Raw genomic sequence first — 25,945 nt, forward strand, 5'->3', positions numbered from 1 at the left:
GACCCCCCCGAGCTGCTCCCGCCCCGCAGCCCCCTCCGCGGAGCTGCCCCCGAGCCCCCCCCAGCTGCTCCGGGTCCCCCGTGCGCGCTGCAGCCCTTAGGGAGCTCGGCGCACTCTCCCGGGGCGCAGGTGTCTGTTAGTGTCCCCGGGAGCCCAGGGCATCCCCGCCCTCCTGGGTCCTGCTCCACCTCCCCGCGAGCCCCTTTCCGCCCGGGAAGGTCGGTGCAGCTCCTGCGTCTCCGGGACGGGGCTCTCCTGTCCTGGGGACACTCGCCCCGGCCTCAGCCCGGCTCCTCGCGGGGCCCCTCCCCCTTGGAGGCCTTTGTGTCTTTATTTCTTTTTTCCGGTCTTCCTACCTTGATAGAAGCGCGAACTCTTCTCACTGTAGCATTCCAGCTGTTCTCTTTTTAATTCTCAGGCCGAATTCATAGATTTTCAGGATAATTTGAAGGTTTTCTAGGTAATTTGGTGGAGACAGGTGATTTGGAGACCCTGCTCTTCTGCCATCGTGCCCCCTTTCTCTGGTCCTTACCTTTCACCATAAACCATAACAACAACAAAATGGCCATTCTGGGTGAATTGCAGATGCAATCTGAAAACCACCCAATAAAGCACTTGAAAGGCATACATAGGAGAACGTCTTCATGATCTTAAAATAGAGAAAGATTTCCCAAAGACTATGCAAGATTTTTAAAAAGGAAAACAAGCAAAAAAGATGTTGATTTAAATTATATTATAATTAAGAACTTCCGTTAATCAAAAAATACTCCATTAAGAGTGTGGAAAGATAACCCAGATGTGCAATACACATATCTGAAAAAGATCTTATATCTAGAACGCTAATTAGAAGAAACACAGAAGACCCTTAAAAATGGGCAAAAATCATAAAGAGGCTCTTCATAAGAGAATACTCAGTTGCCGATAGACGTAAGAACGTATCATACTCATTAGCCATCAGAGAAAACTATATGAAATACCACATGCACCTACCATAATGGTTGAGATGGAAAAAAAAAAAAAAGTTCCACAAGTATTAAAAGTAATTTTATCTGGGATAGACTTGAAAATCAACAAACTGGAAAAGAAAGCCCAGCAAAAGGATCCCAGGTCTTTTTTTTTTTTTAATAATAAATTTATTTTTTATTGGTGTTCAATCTGCCAACATACAGAATAACACCCAGTGCTCATCCCGTCCAGGTCTTTTTCTAAAGATTCTAGGGACAGTTGGTCTTATAAGAACAGGCTGTACCTTATTATCCTTTGAGACTCATCTTATGAAAATTTCCTGCTTTCTAAACACTCCTGCGTTGTTAGGCAAATTACTTCACCAGGTCATCGCAAGCCACACAGCAGGACTTTCTACTGTGGATCTAATTGTCCTAGCATCCTGTATCCAAAAGACTATTCTTTTCCTCACCGTATTGAGTGATGTCTTTATTATAAATTAGGTAATCATATGCTCACACATCTCATGTTTTGCTATTTTGTTCCATTAATCAGATTGTCTATCCTTGCACCAATAATATACTGACTACACCAAAATTGCTTAATTTTTTAAAAAATTTTTATTTAAGAGAGAGCACAGAAGCAGGAGGGAGGCGCAAAGGGAGAGAGAGAGAGAAGCTGACTCCCCGTGGAGCAGGAAGCCTGACCTGGGGCTCAATTCCAGGACCCAGAGATCATGACTTGAACCTAAGGCAGATGTCAAGCCAACCGAGCCACCCAGGTGCCCCTCAAAATTGCTTTACAATAGAAATTGAAATCTGCAAGAGTAAGTCATTTAGTTTCTGAGGGCTTGGGGGGCGAGGTACAGTTACCCATGCTTCCCTGATAGTTAGGAGGCTTTCAACAAGCAGTCAGGCAGGAGACGGCGAAGCCTCTGTGGCATGCTGAAGACCAGATATCCCTTTAATATCAAAGGTCATGCTGTCTTTTTCACATGATCAAATTTAGAGGGCACAGCATTTCCACTGAGATATGTTCCAGTGGGCTCGCTGATTTTCCCCCGAAGGATGCCCTCTTTCACCACTCTGCTCAGTGGTCACAACGGACAATCAATCACTCAATCTAGCATAACTCAGTATGTACTCGCCAAACACCGCCTAATCACAATCACTCTGCTAAGAGGTATGTGTAGAGGAAGAGGAAGGACAGATGAAGGACAGCGTACACTACCTGCCCTAAAGAGCTGGTAGTCTAGAGAATGAAACTAAATTAATTCACGAAGTATCTCAATAATCCAAATAAGACTGTAGTTCATGTAAAAATAAATGGTTTATAGAAAAAAACAATATAGGAATTCAAAGAAAGATGGAATCCACGAGTAGTCCTGACCAGCTTCCTGAGCCAGCCTTGAAGCTTTTGGGTAAGATTTCAACAGTGAAAATCTGGTCAGTGTCGTGGTTACAGCATCGCAGTCTCTGGAAAACCTCACATATTCTTGCTCAGAAGTAACCGTGCTTCTTTACTAATAAAGGAAGGTGCTGAGTGGTGAATAATGGGCGCAGCATAGTTCCACAGGAGCCCACCTGCTCATCCCGTAAGGATGCTGTAGTCGATCACGCCCTGCCTCCTCTGGTCCTGGGCAGGGCTGCATGGGTAAGGCTTTGCTAGCATTTGCTGGCAGCATGACGGAGTAGACTCATCAGTCCGACCTCATCTCTCTGAGGTCCTGTCTGGTTTAGTATGAGGAGCTAATGCAGTGAAGAGAGAGGACCAGGACCCACCCATCCCGGGTCTCTATCATCCTTGACTTTGTCCTAAGCCTGAGTTCTTGGGAGAACAATGCCACTTAGCATGAGGACCACATGGAATGTCCTGCTGATAGGGAGATCTCACAGTGGGAGCAGACCTTGGTACCCGTGAGGTTTAATGCTCATTTTAAAGGCAGCCAGCATCACACTCCACAGCCGTAATTGAGCTAGAACTGCAATTCAAGACTGGATTCTTACAAAACAGACTTCATTACTAAAACGCAAATAAATCCTTCCTAGCAAAAAGAAAGAACAAATTTGAGATTAGCCGGGATTTGTGGCCAAAGGAAAGGTGTTGGCCAACTGAAGTACCTAGGCACTAGATACACATCGCTAAGAACTTAGAATTCAAAGTAAATACACTTCCCTGTGCATACAAACAGGGAAGAAATGACCTCAAACGTATATCCAGAGGCGGGTTGGATATGAGTTAGTCGCAAATTAAGAGCAGAAGTATAAAAATGTGTTTGGGAGAATTACGGTCCAGGAAAATGGGCACGGAGCAGGGGAGCAATCAAGTGCTCCTTTGTCAGGGGCTTGCAGGGGTCCCACGTGTTGAGGCAAAGCCAGGAGGGGAGATGACCTGCATGGTAGCAGGCCCGTCATGGATACTGAGCAGTGATTTATTCCAAGAAGCATTGGGGACCATCAAGCCTCTGGAGCCAAGTACTAGTTGGCTTACCTTTCTGGCAATGGCTTTGGAACAATCTTGTGGAAGTGACTAATGCCTAAGGACTGGGGCCAAGAGGAAGCAGCAGGGAGGACAGTGCATGATGCTTGTTAGGATAACTGCAATTAGCCCCTCTGACAGACCAGATCTTTATTTCCACTCATCATGTAGGGGTATAGGGTAAGTTAATAGGAGCTAATACTGAGGAGGATAAAACAGGACATCGGTAAGTAGAAAAACTGTATATAGGCTCAGAGAGGCAGGATTTACTTACTTTTTTTTTTCCTAATAGCTGACTGAGATGGGGGTAATTAGAAGAAAAAAACATCAGTACTTTTCTACTTTGCTATTATCAAAGACCCTCTGTTAAACTCCTAGTTATAGGTGATCCCCTCAGAATTACTGATAAATGACAATTTCTCATGCAGTTTACAATGTCCCTTAGTCCCATGTAGTTGGCAGGAGAGAGCGCAGACCTCTACTAAGAGAATGTGGAATTGCCTTTATAGATGTGTCTAATAAGAAGTTGCTGTGGCCAAGTTCAAGAAGGGTGTTGCCTGTGTCCTCCTCTAGGATTTTGATGGATTCTTGTCTCACATTTAGACATTTCAACCATTTTGAGTGTATCTTTGTGTCTGGTGTAAGAGAATGGTCTAGTTTCATTCTTCTGCACGTGGCTGTCCAATTTTCCCAGCACCACTTATTGATGAGATTGTCTTTTTTGCCAGCGGATATTCTTTCCTGCTTTGTTAAATATTAATTGACCATAGAGTTGAGGGCCCATTTCTGGGTTCTCTCTTCTGCTCCATTGATCTGTGTGTCTGTTTTTGTGCCAGGCCCACACTGTTTTAATGATCACAGCTTTGTAATACAGCTTGAAGTCAGGGATTGGGATGCCTCCGGCTTTGGTTTTCTTTTCTAACATTCCTCTGGCTATTCAGGGTCTTTTCTGGTTCCATACAAATCTTAGGATTGTTTGTTCCAACCCTGTGAAGAAAATGCATGGTATTTTCATAGGATTGCATTGAATGTGTAAATTGCTCTGGGTAGCATAGACGTTTTCACAACATTTATTCTTCCAATCCATGAGCATGGATTTTTTTTTTCCCATCTCTTAATTAATTAATTAATTAATTATTTATTTATTCATGAGACACAGAGAGAGAGAGAGAGAGAGGCAGAGACACAGGCAGAGGGAGAAGCAGGCTCCATGCAGGGAGCCCGACGTGGGACTTGATCCTGGATCTCCAGGACCACAGCCTGGGCCGAAGGCAGGAACCAAACTGCTGAGCCACCCAGGGATCCCCTGATTTTTTTTTTTTCAGAACTCTTCTGTAGTTTTTAAGAGTACAGATCCTTTATTTCTTTGGTTAGGTTTATTCCTAGGTAACTTATGATTTTGGGTGCAATTTTAAATGGTATGGATTACCTCATTTCTCTTTCGTCAGTCTCATTGTTAATGTGTATTGATATCTGTTCACTGATTTTGTATCCTGTTATGTCCCTAAATTGCTGTATGAGGTCTAGCAATCTTGGGGTGGAGTCTTTTGAGTTTTCTTTTTTGTTTTTTGTTTTTTTTTTTAAACATTTTATTTATTTATTCATGAGAGACACACACAGAGAGAGGTAGAGACACAGGCAGAGAGAGAAGCAGGCTCCATGCAGAAAGCCCGACGTGGGACTCGATCCTGAGACTCCAGGACCATGTCCTGGGCCAAAGGCAGGAACCAAACCGCTGAGCCACCCAGGAATCCCCTCTTGTCATCTGCAAAAAAGGAGAGTTTGACTTCTTCTTTGCCAATTTGAATGCCTTTTATTTCTTTTTCTTGCCTGATTGCTGAGGCCAGGACTTCTAGTACTATGTTGAATAGCAGTGGTGAGAGTGGACATCCCTGTCTTGTTCCTGATCTTAGGGGAAAGGCTCCTAGTGCTTCCCTATTGAGAATAATATTTGCTGTGGGCTTTTTGTGGATGGCTTTTAAGATGCTGAGGAATGTTCCCTCTATCCCTACACTTTGAAGAGTTTTGATCAGGAATGGATGCTGTATTTTGTCAAATGCTTTCTCTCCATCTATTGAGAGGATGATACAGTTCTTGTCTTTTCTTTAATTAATGTGACCTATCAGGTTAATTGTTTTATGAGTGTTGAACCAGCCTTGCATCCCGGGGAAAAATCCCACTTGGTTGTGGTGAACCTCCTAATGTACTGTTGGATCCTATTGGTTAGTATCTTGGTGAGAATTTTTACATCATGAATGTCATGAGGGCTATTGCTCTGTAGTTTTCCTATTTGGTGGGGTCTTGTCTGGTTTGGGGATCAAGATAATGCTGGCCTCATAAAACGAGTTTGGAAGTATCTCTTCCATCTCTAGCCTTTGAAACCTCTTTAGTAGAATAGGTATTATTTCTTTTTAAATGTTTGATAGAATTCCCCTGGGAAGCCATCTGGCCCTGGATTTTTGTGTCTTGGGAGGTTTTTGATGACTGCTTCAATTTCCTCCCTGGTTATTGATCTGTTCAGGCTTTCTATTTCTTCCTGTTTCAGTTTTGGTAATTTGTAGTTTTGGAGGAATGCATCCATTTCTTCTAGATTGCCTAATTTGTTGGCATACAGTTATTCATAACACATTTTTAAGGTAATTTGTGTTTCCTTAGTATTGGTTGTGATCTCCCCTCTTTCATTTATGATTTTATTCATTTGAGTCTTTTCTCTTTTCTTCTTAATAAGTTTATCTCTCTTATTAATTCCTTCTTTTTTTTTTAAATCTTATTAATTCTTTCAAAGAACCAGCTCCTGGTTTCATTGATCTGTTCTATTCTTCTTCTCATCTCTATCTATTTCACTGATTTCTGGTCTAATCTTTATTATTTCTCTTCTTCTGCTTGGTTTAGGCTTTATTTATTGTTTCTTCTCCAGTTCCTTTAGATATAAGGTCAGCTTGTGTATTTGAGATTTTTTCCAATTTTTGAGGGAGGCTTGTATTGAGATGTATTTCCCTCTTATGACCCCCTTTGCTGTATCCCAAAGATTCTGAACAGTTATGTTTTCATTTTCATTAGTTTCCATGAATCTTTTTAATCTTTCTCTAATTTCCTGGTTGACTCATTCATCTTTTAATAGGATGCTCTTTAACCTCCAAGTGCTTGAATTCCTTCTAAATTTCTTCCTGTGATTAAATTATAGTTCCAAATGATTGCAGTCTGAAAATATGCAGGGAATAATCTCAATCTTTTAGTATCAGTTGAGACCTGATTTGTGACCCCATAAGTGGTCTATTGTGGAGAAAGTTCCATGTGCACTTGAGATGAATGTGTATTCTGTTGCATTTAGATGGAATGTTCTGTATCTATCTGTGAAATCCATTTGGTCCAGTGTGTCATTGAAAGCCCTTGTTTCTTTGGTGATCTTCTGCTTGTCTTGGGACAAGCTGTTTTTGCTGACAGTGCCATGTTGAAGTCTCCTACTACTAGGGTATTATTATCTATATGTTTCTTTGCTTGGGTTATTAATTGGTTGATATATTTGGTGGCTCCCACATTAGGAGCATAAATATTTATAATTGTTAGATCTTCCTGTTGGATAGGCCCTTTAAGTATGACATAGTGTCCCTCTTTATCTCTTACTACAGTTTTTGGTTTAAAATTATGTATCTGATATGAGGATTACTACCCCAGCTTTCTTTTGAGGACGATTTGCATGGTAAATGGTTATCCACCCCCTCATTTTCAGTCTGAGAGCGTCCTTATGTCTAAAATGAGTCTCTTGTAGACAGTATTTAGACGGATCTTGCTTTTTTATCCAGTCTTATATCCTGTGTCTTTTGACTGGATTATTTAGCCCATTTATGTTCAGAGTGACATTGAAAGATATGAATTTAGTGTCATAGTATTACCTATACAGTCCCTGTTTCTGAAGATGGTTTCTTTGGGCTCCCTCTTTCTTTTACAGAGTCCCCCTTAATATTTCTTGCAGAGCTGGTTTGGTGGTCACATATTCTTTCAGTTTCTGCCTATCTTGGAAGCTCTTTATCTCTCCTTCTATTCTGAATGACAGCCTTGCTGGATAAAGTATTCTTGGCTGCATGTTCTTCTCACTTAGGACCCTGAATATATCCTGCCAGCCCTTGCTGGCCTGCCAGGTCTCTGTGGAGAGGTCTGCTGTTAACCTGATATTTCTTCCCATGTAAGTTAGGAATCTCTTATCTCAAACTGCTTTTAGGATTTTCTTTTTTTATCTCTGAAATTTGCCAGTTTCACTATAAAATGTCATAGTGTTGATTGGTTTTTGTTGATCTGGGTGGGGAGGTCATCTCTGTCTCTTGGCCCTGAATGCCTGTTTCCTTCCCCAGATTAGGGAAGTTCTCAGCTATGATTTGTTCAGACATGCTTTCTGGTCCTCTCTCTCCACATCCTCTGGAATGCCAATAAGACAAATATTATTCTTTCTCAAACTATCACATAATTCCCAGAGTCTCTCCTTGTGGGCTCTTAGATGTTTTTCTCTCTTTTCCTCAGATTCCATCCTTTCCATCAACTGTCACTTCCACTTCTATGTCACTCTCTTTTCTGCCTCATTAATCCTAGTTGTTAGAGCATCCAGTTTAGACTGCATCTCAGTTAAAATATTTTTACTTTCAGCCTGATTAGATCTCATTTCTACAGTAAGAATCTCTAGAGTCCTTAATGCCTTTTTTCAGGAGCCACCAGTAATTTTATAATTGTACTCCTAAGTTGTATCTCTGACATGGTACTTAAATCCATATCCATTATGTCTGTGGAAGAGTATTGCTTCTGGTTCTTTCTCTTGTGGTGAATTCTTCCTTCTAGTCACTTCGTCCAATGCGGTATGGCTTATAAGAAGGAGTCACTTTTCTCTCTATAGTGTTCCAATTGTTCTTTCTTTATATCTCAGGTTGAATTCATAGGAGTTCAGGGTGGTTTGAAAGTCATCTAGCTAAATGTGGGATATCAGATGAAACGAGGACCTCCTACTCTTCCTCCATCTTGCCTCCTCCTTCAATACAGATTTAAATATGACAAATCTAATGTATCCTCTCTTGTTCTCTAAGTTTTTTTCATGGAAGACAGCTTATCACAGTGCTTAATAATATGGACTATGGGGTTAATCTCAGTCCTATTGTTTACTGCCTCTGTGTCCTTAGAAATTTTACTTGCCCTCCATAAGACTAGTTTTCTCATCACCATCATATGGTGCCAATTATAGATATACCTCCTGGAGTTGTTGGGATAAGCCAATGAATAATGGATATAAAGAATACAGAACAGAGCTTGCCAGGTAATAAGAACTCAATAAATTCTTGTTATTAGTCTGTCAGTCACCATTTAATATATTCCAAAGCTTTAAGACCAGGCTTTGGCTACAGTGCTCCCCTGTCAAATCTTCCTTCCTCTACATTTTTCTTAAAACTTGTCACAAAGTCTATCAAGGTACTAAAATGCCTCCTGCAACTTCAGTTCCATGGCTTCAGAAGAACTTGGTTTAGAAACTTTAAATTTTCAGGCTCTGAGCAGTGTTGCTTGAGGAATTTCTTGTTCTTGTTGCTGTGACTACCTGTCAGACCCTGCTTTCTCCAAGCTTTAGTTCTTATAGGTTCTTATGATTTTTCTTCCACATGATGAAGGAGGGAAAAAATCTATGTAGGGCATACTTAAACTGATAATTAGAACTCTATAATTAAAGAGAGAGAGAAATTGATACCCTTAAAAAGAGTGTATTGAATATTTAAATGCAATCTGCCTCTCCCCTCAGCAATGGCTGGAACTTCTCAACTTGTCTCTGTTTAAATAATTTATTTTAAAAAACTCAAGCTTTAATGAAACAGAGCATTTTGAATAACAATATTTAGTATGATATTCTAGAGTAAATTTAAGTTTATTTCATGAACTTATTAAACTTATTGTTAGAAAATCAAAGGCCTTTATTTTTAGAACCAAAACAAAGCAAGGGATTTCTTGCCTCTCATTTTTCCACTATTAACCTTGTTTTCTGGCTCTTTCTTCCCTGCCCTTTGAAATTGTCTCACTTTTCTGCACATTTCTTATCTTTAAAGTTCTCTGGACCTGGTGTAGGTCAGAGCATTCCCCCATCATCTCTCTGATGTATTGTAAAGCCTACAAGGAAAGAATGATCTCTATCCCAAGGACAGGGTGTGTGCCACTGGGTTAGTATACAAAATACTGGCACCCAGAGCATCTGTTTGAATGTCTATGGCTTCTGCAGTGCTGCATCTTTTCCACTGTCCCTCTAGGAGCCAGGAGTCCTAGCAAGAATAACTGCCTTGTTATCTCTACCTTTCTCTTCTTCTCAGTGCCTCCCCTACCAAGGCTTTCAACCTGAAGAGACTGAGTCTTTTCTGTGATATCCACTGAGCTCACAGCCACACACATATACACACATGCACACACACATGCCCTCTTGCTCCTTTCTATTGTGCTAATATAAAGAATGACTGATGTCTCCAAATGGGCTCTTAGTTTTGACAACAGTATGCATTTCATGGGAACTTTAACACATTTTGTTTCATTTGACTCAGAAACAACAGTGAGTGGGTAGACAGGGAAGACTACTTCCATTTAACAGATGTGATACTTAGGAAAGTTAATGTGGATGGCTTCAGGCTACAAGACTAATTATTGAACTGAAACCAAGACCCTAGGTCTTTCTTCTAACTTAAAAATAAAATATAAATAATATCATTCTGGATCTTAACACTCAAAAGTCTGAGGTGTCTTTTAGGCTTCTTGACTTTGCACAAAATGGAGGTGATTCACACACACACAATTTGCAGAAGCCTGAGGTGCCCTCTTCTGGGAAAGGAGAGGATACTGTTTGAGGTGCTGGACGGTCTTCGGGTATGCTGGGGTCATGACCAGCACGACATACACAGGTTTGCCTGGAACTGTTATCTCAGGCAAAAATGTCATAGGTCCCCCTCTGATTCTTAAAATTTACCCTGTGTTTTTTTTTTTCTTTATTTATTTATGATAGTCACACACAGAGAGAGAGAGAGAGGCAGAGACACAGGCAGAGGGAGAAGCCGGCTCCATGCACCGTGAGCCAGACGTGGGATTCGATCCGGGTCTCCAGGATCGCGCCCTAGGCCAAAGGCAGGCACCAAACCACTGCGCCACCCAGGGATCCCTACCCTGTGTTTTTCAAAAGATTTTATTTATTTATTCATGAGAAACAGAAAGAGAGAGGCAGAGACATAGGCAGAGGGAGAAGAAGGTTTCCCACAAGGAGCCCCGGATCAGGCCCTTAGCCAAAGGCAGGTGCTCAACTGCTGAGCCACCCAGGCATCCCAGAATTTACCCAGTTTGAACATGGATACCTGACTGATGACCAATATCATATGAACATTTTTAAACCAGTCCATGAGGCCTTTTGGCTAAAGCTTCCTTTGGCCCAAATACAACTGGAAATAGTCCTAGAATTTATATTCTTGCTTCTGACTCACTTTTTGATGGAATCTGTATCTGGAACCTGAATCTGAATATAGAACAATGAGTATCTAGACTTGTCCAAGTTCTACCAAGAAAATGGCCTGTGCCCCAGAGTCACATTCAGAAGTTCTGGCTATGGAGTCTCTGGTGCTGACTCCCTGGATATAACTTGGCTACCAGCTTGTTCCAACAGAACTGACTTCTACATGGAAACAGCCTAATCACCTGTGTTCATGCTTCCTGTAAGTGAGTTTAAAACTGTCAGGTATATAGTCCATGGCTCTGGCATTGTGCTAATTTGAGGGCCCTAGGGAGACAAAGACTAATGGCCTTGCTGCCGTGTACACTAATACAAGCTGGCAGGCTCCATCTTGTAGCCAACTTCAACTTGTAGCTAATTGTCTCAAAACTGAGATCTCTGGATTTACTCACCTACCTCCAGGACCAATTGTTGTTGCAACACAAAATCTAACATTTTGCCAGTTGCAACCCCATGCGTGGCTCACCATGTGATCTTGTGTCTGCACCAGAAAACATGACTATCACTCAGTTTATGAGCCCCGTCTTAGCCCTGGTCCTAAATCTCTGTAGCTGTGTTTGTGCTTGAACCCTGTTTAGTGAATGTCCCAAAGCTTCAGAGTTTTCCTAGTCTTGAGACCCAGCCTGTCCCGAGAGCTGAGCCCTCCATTCCAGGCTAGTATCTAAAGATCCTGCTTCAGGTGGAGAGAACTTCTTGATGCCAATGGTGCCTCCAGCCCCCAGCTACTTTGTGCTAGATTTTCCTTGGTATTTCTTCTTGAAGTCCACTTGGCCTGACTTCTACCAGGCCCGCCATTGCCACATCCCCCTGGACGTCATCATGCTCAGCCAGGTGCAATCCTCCATCCGTATCCACAACTGACTGCTTCTCCTAGTCATTTGAGAGTCTTGTTATAGTATCTAACTCGGCCTTCCCCTAAGTCTTGCTCTAAGTGCTAATCATGTGAATCCCAAGGTAAGTTCTAATCAAATGAGGGAGCCAGATACAATGCATCTGCCTCACGAGGTATTGGACAGTCACCTAGAGGTCCTATGGAAATACACATGACCCAAGAGCTCTTCACATGTCCTAGTCCTGAACCGACCTCTAAGATTTTCTGATCCTTGTTTTCTGTGGAACATTTAGATGAACAGACTGCCTGGAGACACCATGGTAGTCAGTTGTCTATATTGTACCCAAGACCTTGCATTTTCTCCTAGTTCTATACCTTCGAAGTTATGTTTAATCTCAGAGACACTTTTAGGTTCACTGATCATCCGCCCAAGAAAAGCATCCATGAAGAGTGAATGATGAGCATGGGCTTGTATGAGTGACAGAAGATTGTATAGGAATTGATGTTTTACAAAACTCTAATGACAGCTCTGATAACAGGTCAGCAAAATTAGAATCTTCTCCACAAATGTTTCAAATTATCCCACAAGAGGAGGAAGTCTTACCTGAATACTACCTGGAAAGCAATTTCACACTAGAATAAACAAAGAGAGATTAAAAATGATAAGTGTGTTGTACAATCCAGTTCCTAACCTGGGTCATGACATAGAGAAAGGAAGGGGGGTGGAGAGAAGGAGGGTGGGAAGGAAGGAAGGGGAGAGGGAGGGAGGAAGACAATTCCATTAATGACTACAGCTTGCCCTCCTTAGCAAAATGAGAAGAGGAAGTCTGATAATGGAAAGCTAATACTGAAGAATGGTATCCTGAAATGACAAATGCCTAATATGAAAACTGCTCACCTGCAGACATCAGCCAGTTTGGTTCTACTCAGTGAGCAGAGGAAAAAGAAAAGCTGCAGGAGAGCATTAGGAAAAGGGAAGATATATTAGCTGCCAGGAGGTGATTGTAAAATTTAGAGGAAAAACTAAAAAACACACAGTTATTCTTCAAAGAAAATACCACATTTCTCCATGAACTTGTCAGTTTCTTGCTTTAGCTTTCTGTGCAGCACCTGAAAAAAAGCATTTGGTTTTCAGGATCAAAGAAAGAGGCAGGAAGACATACTTGTTTCTTAAAAATAAAGTTGGGTTGCTTCTATTTCTCTCTGCTGGGTGATGGTTATACATTCTACAGTCATGCTAAACTATTCTAAAGAAAAAAATAAAAACACCTTTGTCCCAAGATGATTGGGTTTTTACCACTTTAGATCCACAATGGTAAATATAAAAACTTTTGATCATTGAAAATTGAAATTATATTGGCTTTAGAGAACATTGGTTATTCTAAAGTTGTGACATGTAACAGGTAATGATGGGAAAAAAACAAGTGGTCTTCTGGGCAGTGGAAGGTTGGCTACTAAATCAGGATGGCTTCACTGCATAGGTGCCATACAGAGATGGTGACAGAGAGCAGAAGCATGATGGGTACAACGATTCCTGGGGTTTAGGGTATTCCTTGATACACTTAAGGTCTCTATTCCTCTGATATTCTGTAATCTAATGGTCTTATATATTTGTTTCCAGGGATACATCTGACATGTGCTCTAAAATCAATGATGTGTTAAGTTACTATTAAGGGCTTACGTGAGCATATATTACCATAATATTTTGAGTGATTTTGAGGATTACTCCAAGTACTGGTCTAATTCAAAAAAGGACATTTCTAAAAGGGGGAAATGCAACTTACTAATCCAAACAAAGGAAATTTTTATTGACCAGTGATATTAAAGTAGTTTTTGTTTTTGTGAAATATATTTTAGATTCTAACCTCCACAGGGCCAGAGACAGTAATATACCAGTCTATATCAGCACCACCCTGTGCTGCTCATGGCAAACCTTCAATAGATTATTGTCACCTCAATCCATCATAAGGATAAGCCACCTACTTTCCTTGCTATTTCCTTCATTCATACTGATCTTGAGTGCCAACCGAAAGATTGGCTGTCTGAAGCTTCTCCTCAAGGAATTTGGGTCAGTGAATACAGGGCCAACTTAACTCTAGGTCATTTTGCATGGCACGATTTTGGGTAAGGATTCATGTTCCCACTAAAACTGAGGAAAGACCAGCTCCCTTCCAGTAGAGAAATCCCACTGTGTGAAAATGGACCCATGTGGAGACTGGGCATATGGTATGACAGAGAGAGGGGGTCATTTAATGAGATCTCTGAGCAATGCAAACTACCAGATACAAGCCAAACAATATACAAAACAAAGTCAGAAAAATCAAGACTATGTCAAGTGCTACATTTTAACTTAATTTGAAATCAGTCTCTTAAATATTAGATTTGATTTGCTTTATTTTTTTTAAGATTTTATTTATTTATTCATGAAAGACACAGAGAGAGAGAAGCAGAGACATAGGCAGAGGGAGAAGCAGGCTCCATTCAGGGAGCCCGATGTGGGACTTGATCCCGGAACTCCAGGATCACACCCTGGGCCAAAGGCAGACACTCAACCACTGAGCCACCCAGGTATCCCTTGATTTGCTTTATGTACACAAGTTTATAGTTATACAGAGAGAAGAGACTTGTAAATGTGCACATATGTGGCTAACTGAAGCCTCACTTCGGTCCTAAGAGAGTTAAGTGGTACCAGACTTGACCTCCTGTCTACACAGTGGGGAAACTGAACATGTGTGAAATAACAGTTTTCCCCAAATTAGAACACAGTACAGAACAGTGATGTCTGAGAGGAGATATTTTCTTTGGAGTTCCCTTGCCACCTGTAGCACGAAGAGAGAGAATCACAGCAGAGCACAACTGTCTCATAGAAGTGAACCTAGAGAGACTGAGGCTGCTGGAATTTATAGGGCAATGACATATGGGGCAATATCAAGAAACCCGACAAAATTTAAGGATACATAATCCAATGGAAACCATACTACGTTGCATTATAGTCAAGTTGCTGAAGAAAAATGGTGAACAGAAAATCTTAGAAAAAGCAAGGCACAGAAATCACCTCATTCTATAAAGGGAGAAAACATTATAATGTTTGCAGATTGCCATTAGAAACAATACAAGCTCAAAGATAATGGAAGTGCATATTTAAAGTACTAGAAGGGGAAAATAGTGTGTTGGGGTTTGTTGCTTAAATATATGTATTTTTTTCTTTTGAGGTTTTTCTTCACCTATTGGTTGTTCAAGAGTGTTATTTAATTTCTATATACTCACGAACTTTCTAGCTTTCCTCCTGTTATGCATATGAATGGGATAAATATTTGCAAAACATTAACCTGATAAGGTGTTAACATCCCAAATACATAAGGAAATCATATCAAACAACTCAGTAGCAAATATATATATATGTATGTATATATATATATATAATCCTACATATACGGTTGCATCCTTTTTTTTATATATACATATGTGTATATATATAAATACACATATACACGTGTGTGTGTGTGTGTGTATGTGATTAATAAATGGGCAGGTGAGCTGAATAAGAATTTTTTCCAAAGAAGACATAAATGGCTAATGGGTACCTGGGAAGATACTCAATATCACTAATCATCAGGGAAATACAGGTTAAACTACAATGGGGTATCACCTCACACCTGTTTGAATAGCTGTCTTCCAAAATACAAGAGACAAGTAGTTGGCAAGTATCTGAAGAAGAGAGAAGCTTTCTGCACTGTAGGAAGGTAAATTGGTACAGCCATTATGGAAAGCATTTCTGAGGTACCTAAAAAATAAAAAATAGTACTACCATATGATTCAGCTGTTCTGTTTCTGGGTATATATATGAAGGAAATGAAGTCAGGATATATTTTTTTTGAAGTCATGATATTAAAGATATATCTGCACTCCCATGTCTGTTGCATCTTTTTTTAACTTTTTAAATTATTATTATTATTATTATTATTATGTGATTTGTGTCTATCTATGGAGGGATATTTAGATATAAATACAGATATATAGATTGACGGATACTATAGGTAATAATACTGTATTATATAATTGAAAGTTGCTAAGAGAGTAATTCTTAAATGTTCTTAGCACACACAAAAAAAGAAATGGTGAATATGTGAAGTGAGCAAAGTGTTAACTAACTTGACTGTAGTGTAATTTTGCTATATGTGTATCAAATCAATACTTCATACACCTTAAACTTACTCAATGTTATATATCAATTATATCTGAATACAATCTGGAAAAATATGTATAAGAGGAAGAGAAAAAAACAAAACAAAACAGTGTCAGTCTTAGGATACAGTGAAATCTCATTGCAGCTGGAGGGAAAGAACAACAACAAAATCTGCCCTGGGAGTGGGGAGAAATATGTCAGGCTTAGAAATACATCAGATGAGAGGCAGGACCCCTCACATCTAAGCTGCCCTCTCAACACCTAGGGACACAGGGTCTACCTGTGACTGAGATCTGGTTTAATCGGATCAACAGAATTCCCTTTCACTCCCCAGACCCATTAGGGTAAGAAGCACGAAGTATAAGTAAGTTGTAAGAGACAGATCCCCTCTGTGGCTGCTGCAAAGGGAATACTTCAGGGTATGGATGCAGCAGTCCCTAGGGGAAAAATAACCAAACTAACCCTCACCTTAAACTCCAGGTATCTCTAGAAGAATTTAATATTGTTGTGCTCTGAGGGTAACCACAGAAACAACAAACTTCAAATCCAGCTCATCACAAAATTAAGTTTACTCAGACCCTTGTCTAGTAGACAAAAAGGTGTGCTGACTTTTAGGTCTATACCTATTTATTAGATATTTCCAATATCTACTATATTATGCAAGATGCACAGCTTCCACAAGAATACCAAAAGGAATATGGAACAGCAAGCCCAAAATACACTTGTTTTAAAAAAAGATTTTATTCATTTATTCATGAGAGACAGAGAGAGAGAGAGAGGCCGAGACACAAGCAGAGGAGGAGCAGGCTCCACGCAGGGAGCCCGACGTGGGACTTGATCCCCGGACCCCAGGATCACACCCTGAGCCAAAGGCAGACGCTCAACCCCTGAGCCACCCAGGTGCCCCAACAAAATACACTTTTAAGAATCAAAGTAATCATTAAAACCAGACTGAGATATAAAATAGAAGTTAGTACATCAGACACAAAATTATACAGATAGTTTCACTGATTAATTTTATTGATATTTATGTATAAAATAATATCAATATTACTCAACCTATTTCTTAAAATAGAGGAAGGAACATTTCCCCACTTCATCATATTAAGCTAGTATTACAATAACATCACAATCAAAGTAATTCTAAAAAAAAAGAAAACTATGAAAATATATCTTTCATGAAATGGACAGTCTTTAACAAAATATTAGCAAATTGAATACAGTAAATACACATGCACAAATATACAAAGAAATGTAATTCATTATGTCAAATTTGGAATTATATAAGCCATGTCAATATGTTTTAACATTCATCAATCAATCAATATAATTCATTACATTAAACAAGTAAAAGAAAAAAATATACTCGTCTCAATGGAAGAAAAATTAAAGAACTTCACAAATTTCCACATCTATTCATGATAAAACTGTCATATAACTATGAATAAAAGAGACTTTTCTCAAATTGATAAAGGATAGAACAAGGAAACAAAAAAAAAAAAAGAAAAACTATATCTATATCCTACTTACTTGTGAAAAACCATGACTAGGAAAAAGAATTGACCCCCTGCCTCCTCAATTGCTTGGAACATTGTACTGAACATTTTACTGAAGTTCCTCGCCTGTCTATTAAGTCAAGAAAGAAAAATACAAAATATATAGATTAGGAACTAAATTCTATTTAAGGAATATGTTATTGCTTTGATTGAGAAGAAAATCATCTATCTATCTATCTATCTATCTATCTATCTATCTATCTATCATCAACTACTAGAATATAGAATTAATAAGTCCCACGAGACTCTATCCTCCTGGAAAGACTGCTCTCAGCCTGGAGCTAGCTCAGCATGCAGGGGCACATGCCACATACCCCAGCCAGGTCAAGTCCCAGTGATAAGGTTGGGGTCTAAACTCCTCATCTTCCTGTCTAGTCACCTAGGGAAAGAAGAATATATTCCATTGACACAATCCGCCAGTTCTCAAGTACCTGTATTACAGAGGAAACGGAATCAAGGCTCAGAGTCTTCAAAAGGGAGGAGAATTAATCTATTTGCATTTGGCTTTGGAAAGATTAAGTCCAATTCCTCCCTGGAGGTTTGCCTTGCACACTGTAGTATTAACAACCAAATCTGGGCAATTGAGCACTAATCAGTGTATGGGTGTAAGGAGGTCACCCAAACTCAGGAAAATAACTACCCAAAAGGATTAGTTAAGAGTGCCCAGCAGCCACACAGAATAGGAATGGTACCTGCTTTCACCAGACAGACTGGAAAATCTCCTAATTCATGGCACGCTGGCTACCATACGTGGGAAGGTCTTGTCTTAGTAGCTCAATCGAGCCTAAGAAATGTTGAAAGTAGGACACAAAGGACCAAATTGATTCCTAGTGATATAACAGCACCCCAGAATGAAGCCCAATAGTAAATACAGGAATATAAAAATTTTCCAGCACCTAACAGGGTAAAATTAACAATGATGTAAAAATTACAAATCACGTAAAAATTTACCCGGCGTACAAAAAAGCAGGAATATATGATCTATGATGACAACAATCAATGGAAATAAACCAAAACCTGCCATAGATATTAGAATTAGTAAACACGGCCACTGAAATAATTATTACATCTGTATTCTATATTTTTTAAAAATATAGAAACATAAAAGGTATAAAAATACCCCCAAACTTTTAGAAATAGAAACTTAATTGTGTAAAATGCAAAATATATTGGATTGTGAATAATAGCAGATAGGTACTACAGAAGAGAAAATTAGTGAACGGGGGCACCTGGGTGGCTCAATCAGTTGAGCATCTGCCTTCGGCTATGGTTGTGATCCCCGGGTCCTGGGGTCAAGCCCTGCATCACGCTCCTTGCTCAGCTGGGAGCTTGCTTGTCCCTCTCCCCCTCCCTCTGCCTGCCGTGTGCATGCACTCTCTCTCTCTCTCTCTCTCTCTCTCTCTCTCTCTCAAATAAATACATTATTTAAAAAAAATAAAATTAGTGAACATCAAAACAAACTGCAGAGAAAACAAGAGAAATTACATATATTTAAATTATATGGAATATACATACCTATATGGAACAGAATATCATGAGGTTTGGAACAACTTCAACTATTTTAATATATGTGTACTTCGAGTCCTTAAGGATGAGAGGCAACAGGGGAAGAGAAGCAGTATTTGAAGAAATAATGACAATTTAAAAAATTTTGATGAAAATTATAAAGTCATATATCCAAGGTCAACAATCCCAAGCACAAGAACATGAATAAAAGTGCACAGGGTGCATCATCATCATGTTGCTCAAAACCAGTGATGAAGAGAAAGTGCCAAAAGCAGCTAACAGAGAAAGATAGTTTATATGCGATGGAGCAAATATGGAATAACAGCAAATTTCTAGTCAGACACAAAGCACATGAGAGAACAGTGGGTCGTTCTTAAAAGTACAGAAATGTCAACTTTGTCTGCTTTGAATAGTATATCCAGTGAAAATAACTTTCTGAAACAAAGGCAAAACAATAACTCTAAAAAAAAAATCTAATGATAATAGTAGTAGTAGTAACTCAGTTGAATTATTGGCTTGCATTACAAGAAAGATTAAAGGAAAATTTCCAGGCAGAATAAAACATGGTAATTACTGGGCATCTAAATAAATAAATCTAGACAAGTAAATAGATAGATAAATAATTTAATATAGAAATAAAGGAATTACGAGCCCTGGCAGAGATTGCCAAATTGGATAAAAATATCAAGAACCGCTAGGATGCTGCCCAGCAGAGACACATTTTAAAAATAAAGACACAAATCAATTAAAAATAAAAGGATTGAAAAAGGGATACTGTTCGAGTATTTGTGAAAAGAAGTCTGGAGCGACTACATCAATAGAGACAAAGGAGATTTCATAACAAAGAATATTAACAGAAAAGAAGGCCACAGTAAAAATGATCAGTTCATCAGGAGCACATAACATTCTAAACACAGTTTCAAAATATCAAGTGAATAACAGAGTTAGACCTAGTAACAGAGTTATTATAACAAATATCAAACAGATCAAAAATATAACAAAATATTAATGTAAAAACTTTTAGAATCACAAAGAGAAATAAGAAAAATCCACAAGTTTAATCAGTTTTATTTTATTTTGTTTTTTTTAATCATAGTCTTAAATACGTTTCTCAATGATTCATAGAACAGCATAGAGAGAATCAATGGAAAAATAGAAGATTTGAAATATACTATCAACCAACTTGACCTCCCTGACGTTTACTGAATATTACACCCAATAAAGCACGGTAATCATTTCTTTTCAGTTGCACACAGAATATTTTCCAAGATTAGACTGTGTTATCTGCCACAAAGAAAACTCAATCAATTTAAAATAACTGAGCTGATACCTAAAACACATTCTCTGACCACAACTGAATTTTATTAGAAATCAATAATAGAAATATATCTTGAAAAGTTCCAATTATCTGGAAACGAAATAACGTATTTATAAACAACAACTCAGCTCAAAGAAGGAATCAGTGTTAAAATCAGAAAATATAGTTTGGGCTGGCAGAAATGAAAGTACAACATTAAACTCAAAATAAGTCGAAAACAGAAACGGATGCTCTGATTTCAGAGGGTGAGAACATGGAAGCTCTGCGTGCAAGGCCCTTCTAGAGCTTCCTCTGTGTCTCTGTTTGACTGGGCCTGATCTATATGCTTTATGGAAATGCAGCGTCCTAATAACAGTTTTCCTGAATTGTGTGTGTCATTCTCATGAATTACTGAATTGGGGAAGGTTGTGGGGGACCTTCGGGATTTGTAGCCGGTCTAAGTGCCGGTGGCCTAGGGACCCCAACGTTTGGCTGGCATCTTAAGTGGGGGCAGCCTTGTGGAGGACAGAGCCATTAACTTAGAAGTGATCAGTGTGAGATTACATTAGAAAATCAATCAGTGTAATTCACCATATTAATCTAAAATACAGAAACCATGTGATCGTCTCAACTGATAAAGAAGTTGACAGAAACCTAACATCCATTCATACTGAAAACTCCTAGCTATCACCCTGGTAGAAGGAATCCTTGAGACACCTCCAGTTAGCATCATACTTAACAATGAAGATTCAATACTTTCCTCAAAGCTTCCTCAGTAATAAGAAACAAGACCTATCGTTCTTATTTCAAACATGTTTTAGAACCTCTAAACACTCAAAGAAGAAAGAAAATTAAATAAAAGATATGCAGATTGAAGAGAAATAAGTAAAACTGTCTTTCTTCACAGATGATATGCTTACTTAAATTAAAAAAAGAAAGTACAAAAAAAAAAAAAACCCACAACAAAGGAAAACCACACAGTGGAAATGATAAATGTGTTTAGCAAGTTTGCAGGATACAAATTCATCATAAAAAATCAATTATACCTACTGTTTATATTTTGGCTTCTAATATCATTCTCCAGTGAAAGGAACCAGGACTCTCTGGAAAAATGGTTAATTCTAAGACTGGACAAGAAATAGAGAAGAGAATCCTGGAGCACCTTATAATCCCGGAAGGTAAGAAAGTACTAACAAGAGCACAAATCCACATTGATGAGGGCAAGTCAAAGAGATGTGGGAGCCGACTGAAAGTGTGCCCAACGGCTAAAAGTAACACAAAGTTGAGTAATAAAATAAATCAAGTAGTATTGGATTATAACCCACTTAAGCCTAAAATAAATATTCATGCGTGTACATTGATATAAATAAATGATTGAATAAATACACTGGGAAGATGAGACAATTCGTCATGCCGGAGAATCCAAAAACATATGTAGATGCTCTCCCTTCAAGTAGGGATAGCATGACGCCCCCGTCCTTAAGTGTGGGCTGCACCCAGTGACCTCCGTCTAAAAAGTCCAATATGGGGAGCGGGGAGGAGAGTGACTTTGCAGTGGGAAACCTGGCCAGCTTTGCCCCAGTCAAGTGATGAAGGGAACAGTAACAGTGACAGCTCATGCTGACGGGGCCAGTCCGTGGTAGGATGTGATGGGAATGGCGCTTTACCTCTGCGATTGTCCATTTTCCAAAAAAATCAGTGAACAGTCTCATCATGAGAAAAACATCAGGGAAATTCCCACTGAATTCCAAGAACATTCTACAGAATACCTGACCAGTCCTCCTCAAAACTGTTGAATTCATCCAAAACAAGGGAAGTCTGGGAAACTGTTAGTGCCAGGAGAAGACAAAGAAGACATAATGACAAAATGTGATGTGGTTTTTTGGATGGAACCCTTGAACAGGAAAGGGACATTAGGGGAAAACAAAAGCAAACAAACAAAACTAAGGAAATTTGAATAAAGTATGGACTATAGTAAATAATAGTGCATCAGTATAGATCCATAAATAGTGACAGAGGTACCAGCCTAACACACGTTATCGGCAGGGATGGAAATGGGGTGCAGATACACGTGAATTCTCTGTGCTCTCTTCTCAACTTTCTTGTAAATCTAAAACTCCTCTAAAAAATAGGGGATTCCCTGGGTGGCTCAGTGGTTTAGCGCCTGCCTTTAGCCCAGGGCGTGATCCTAGAGTCCCAGGATCAAGTCCCATGTCGGGCTCCCGGCATGGAGCCTGCTTCTCCCTCCTCCTGTGTCTTTGCCTCTCTCTCTCTCTCTCTCTCTCTCTCTCTCTATGTCTATCATAAAGAAATAAATCTTTAAAAAAATTAAAAAATAATAAAAAAATAAAGTCTACTTAGAAATATATATTCACGACAAAAAAATGAATTGTATTTTGTAATAGTAACGAAAAGAACATTTTGGAGCTTAGGGTTTTAAAATACTATTTAAAATAAGATTAAAGGGATCCCTGGGTGGCGCAGCGGTTTGGTGCCTGCCTTTGGCCCAGGGCGCGATCCTGGAGACCAGGGATCGAGTCCCACGTCAGGCTCCCAGTGCATGGAGCCTGCTTCTCCCTCTGCCTGTGTCTCTGCCGCTCTCTCTCTCTGTGTGACTATCATAAATAAATAAAAATTTATTAAAAAAAATAAGATTAAAAATATGAAATATTTAGCACTAAATCAGGCAAAAGATGGGTGATACTGAAAAGTACAAAATGTTGTCAAGAGAAAAAGACCTGCACAAAGGGGGAACTCCGCCTGGCCGGGGTCATGAGTCAACGCTCTCACCAACTTTCCCCCAATGGACGTACAGATTCAGTGTCAGCACTATTGTCTTAAAAATGGATAAAATGGCTTAAAAATTCATAAGGATGTGCAATGGCCACGTTTGAAGGCTTAGCACTACCTGATTCGGGTGAAGCAGTCATTTCCCTGTTCTGCGTGGAAACGTCCCCCTGCAGCTGAACGAGGTGGCTCATGTCCTTTCCCTGCAGTAGGGCGGCGCACCAGGTGCCAGCTCAGGGCCAAGGCCACAGCAGGGGCGCAGCCGCAGCATCTTTGATGTGTTCCTGCTTCAGGCGTGTTCCTTCCTAGGCAATAATAATTCTTTTAATATATCTTATTTATGAGAGAGAGAGAGAGAGAGAGAGAGAGAGAGAGGAGAGAGAGAAGCGAGCAGGGGGAGGAGCAGAGGCAGGGGAGAGAGGGAACCTCAAGGCGACTGCAACCAGGACGGGGGGCGGGTGGTGCCCCGGGTGCGGCTCACTTCCCCCATCACGCAGGTCCCACGGGCCCGCAGGAAGGAGGACGCAGGCCCGCGGCACCGCCTCTGCCCTTCCGGGGGACCCTCCGCACTGCTGGGGCTCAGGACACACCCGCCTCATAGCGCGGGTGTGCCAGCAGGCGCGTCCATGTGCCCGCAGGTGCATCGGTGTGCTCGCAGGCGCGTACCTGTGCCTGCAGGTGCGTCTGTGTGCCCGCAGGTGCGTCCGTGTGCCTGCAGGTACGTCCGTGTGCTCGCAGGCGCGTACCTGGGCCCGCAGGCGCCTCCGTGTGCCAGCAGGTGAGTCCGTTTGCCAGCAGGCGCGTACCTGTGCCTGCAGGTGCGTCCGTGTGCCCGAGGGTGCGTCCGTGTGCCCGCAGGCGCGTCCGTGTGCTCGCAGGCGCATACCTGTGCCCGCAGGCGCGTTCGTGTGCCCGCAGGTGTGTTCGTGTGCCCTCAGGCGCTTCCCTGTGCCCGCAGGCACGTCCCTGTGCCCACAGGTGCGTCCGTGTGCCAGCAGGTGAGTCCGTTTGCCAGCAGGCGCGTATCTGTGCCTGCAGGTGCGTCCGTGTGCCCGCAGGCACGTCCGTGTGCCAGCAGGTGAGTCCGTGTGCCAGCAGGCGCGTACCTGTGCCTGCAGGTGCGTTTGTGTGACCGCAGGTGCGTCTGTGTGCCAGCAGGTGAGTCCGTGTGCCAGCAGGTGAGTCCGTTTGCCAGCAGGCGCTTACCTGTGCCTGCAGGTGTGTCCGTGTGCCCGCAGGCGCGTCCGTGTGCACGCAGGCGCATCCCTTGCCTGCAGGTGCGTCTGTGTGCCCGCAGGCGTGTACCTATGCCCACAGGTGCCTCCGTGTGCTCGCTGGCGCGTACCTGTGCCCGCAGGCACATCCGTGTGCCAGCAGGTGAGTCCGTGTGCCAGCAGGCGCGTACCTGTGCCTGCAGGTGCCTCCGTGTGCTTGCAGGCGCGTACCTGTGCCTGCAGGTGCGTCCGTGTAGTCGCAGGCGCATCCGTGTGCTCGCAGGCGCGTACCTGTGCCTGCAGGTGTGTCTGTGTGCCCGCAGGCGCGTACCTGTGCCCGCAGGCAAGTCCGTGTACCAGCAGGTGAGGTCGTGTGCCAGCAGGCGCGTACCTGTGCCTGCAGGTGCGTCCCTGCGTTCGCAGGCGCATTCGTGTGCCAGCAGGTGAGTCCGTGTGCCAGCAGGTGAGTCCGTTTGCCAGCAGGTACATACATGTGCCCGCAGGTGCCTCCGTGTGCTCGCAGGTGCGTACCTGTGCCCGCAAGCGCCTCCGTGTGCCAGCAGGTGAGTCCGTGTGCCAGCAGGCACATACATGTGCCCGCAGGTGCCTCCGTGTGCTCGCAGGCGCGTACCTGTGCCCGCAGGCACGTCCGTGTGCCAGCAGGTGAGTCCGTTTGCCACCAGGCGCGTACCTGTGCCTGCAGGTGCGTCCGTGTGCCCAGAGGTGCGTCCGTGTGCCAGCAGGTGAGTCCGTGTGGTCGCAGGCGTGTACCTGTGCCCGCAGTCACGTCCGTGTGCCCACAGGTGTGTTCGTGTGCCCTCAGGCACGTACCTGTGCCCACAGGTGCCTACGTGTGCTTGCAGGCGCGTACCTGTGCCCGCAGGTGAGTCCCTGTAGTCGCAGGCGCGTGCATGTGCTCGCAGGTGCGTACCTGTGCCTGCAGGTGCGTCTGTGTGCCCGCAAGAGCGTCTGTGTGCCCGCAGGCACATACCTGTGCCCGCAGGCACGTCCGTGTACCAGCAGGTAAGTCCGTGTGCCAGCAGGCCCGTACCTGTGCCTGCAGGTGCCTCCGTGTGCCCGCAGGCGTGTACCTCTACCCGCAGGCGCACGCTTGCGGAGATGAAGAGGGGTACAGCACTGCTCTGCCCGGAAGGTTCCAGTCCAAGAGCCTGCAGGGCCGGTGAGTCGCAGCTTCTGGGGAGTCAGGTGCCGCGGGCCGCGCTCTGGGGACAGACCCCGCCCCCCTTCGTGACGCCGATGCCGCGTGTTCGCCTCTAGGCGGGGGTCTCGGCTCGCCCGGCTCCTCCGTGGGCCAGCGCCGCCGCCGTCCCCGGGGGCCCTCGCATGGAGGCCCCGCTTTTACCTCCGCTGTTTTCTCTGACTGACACAGGGCAGCCCTGGAACGCTGGCCTCTCTCGCAGCGGTCTGGGGCTCCGTGGGACCGGCGTGCCTCACCTGCCAGGTGTCTACACCTGCGGGGAGCGTCCTGCCGCTGCCGCTCCGACCTCAGGCCACACGTGACCGACCAGGGCCTGGTGAGGACGCAGGGCTCGGGTGGGTCCAGAGGTCTCGCCCGCACTTGGCCGCGCGGCTGCAGCTTCGGGGGCGGCGGGAGCAGCGTCCACGCGGCCGGGATCCGG

At 42.4% G+C, this 25,945-nt stretch overlaps 1 protein-coding gene across 16 annotated transcripts; it reads right to left on the bottom strand.

The window, feature by feature from the left end:
* Positions 1–1,634: 1,634 nt before the first annotated feature.
* On the bottom strand, positions 1,635–25,577 carry LOC119876284. Of its 16 annotated transcripts, none has more exons than XR_005358979.1 (5): positions 24,637–25,577; positions 23,213–23,396; positions 12,821–12,869; positions 12,364–12,392; positions 1,635–2,989 (listed from the first exon to the last, which is right to left on the bottom strand). XR_005358979.1 is itself a non-coding variant. In XM_038535574.1 (4 exons), the coding sequence occupies exons 1-3, from the start codon at positions 25,292–25,294 to the stop codon at positions 12,851–12,853; spliced, it is 861 nt and encodes a 286-aa protein (XP_038391502.1). In that variant the 5' UTR covers positions 25,295–25,577; the 3' UTR covers positions 10,579–12,392; positions 12,821–12,850. The 16 variants fall into 16 exon arrangements, 4 of the variants coding, with proteins under 4 accessions (XP_038391502.1, XP_038391503.1, XP_038391504.1 ...); XR_005358978.1 differs by having other exon boundaries at positions 12,818–12,869; XR_005358974.1 differs by having other exon boundaries at positions 12,658–12,869.
* Positions 25,578–25,945: the final 368 nt, after the last annotated feature.

This window comes from Canis lupus, chromosome 5 (assembly GCF_011100685.1).
Source record: "Canis lupus familiaris isolate Mischka breed German Shepherd chromosome 5, alternate assembly UU_Cfam_GSD_1.0, whole genome shotgun sequence".
In the NCBI taxonomy this organism is placed as follows: domain Eukaryota; kingdom Metazoa; phylum Chordata; class Mammalia; order Carnivora; family Canidae; genus Canis; species Canis lupus.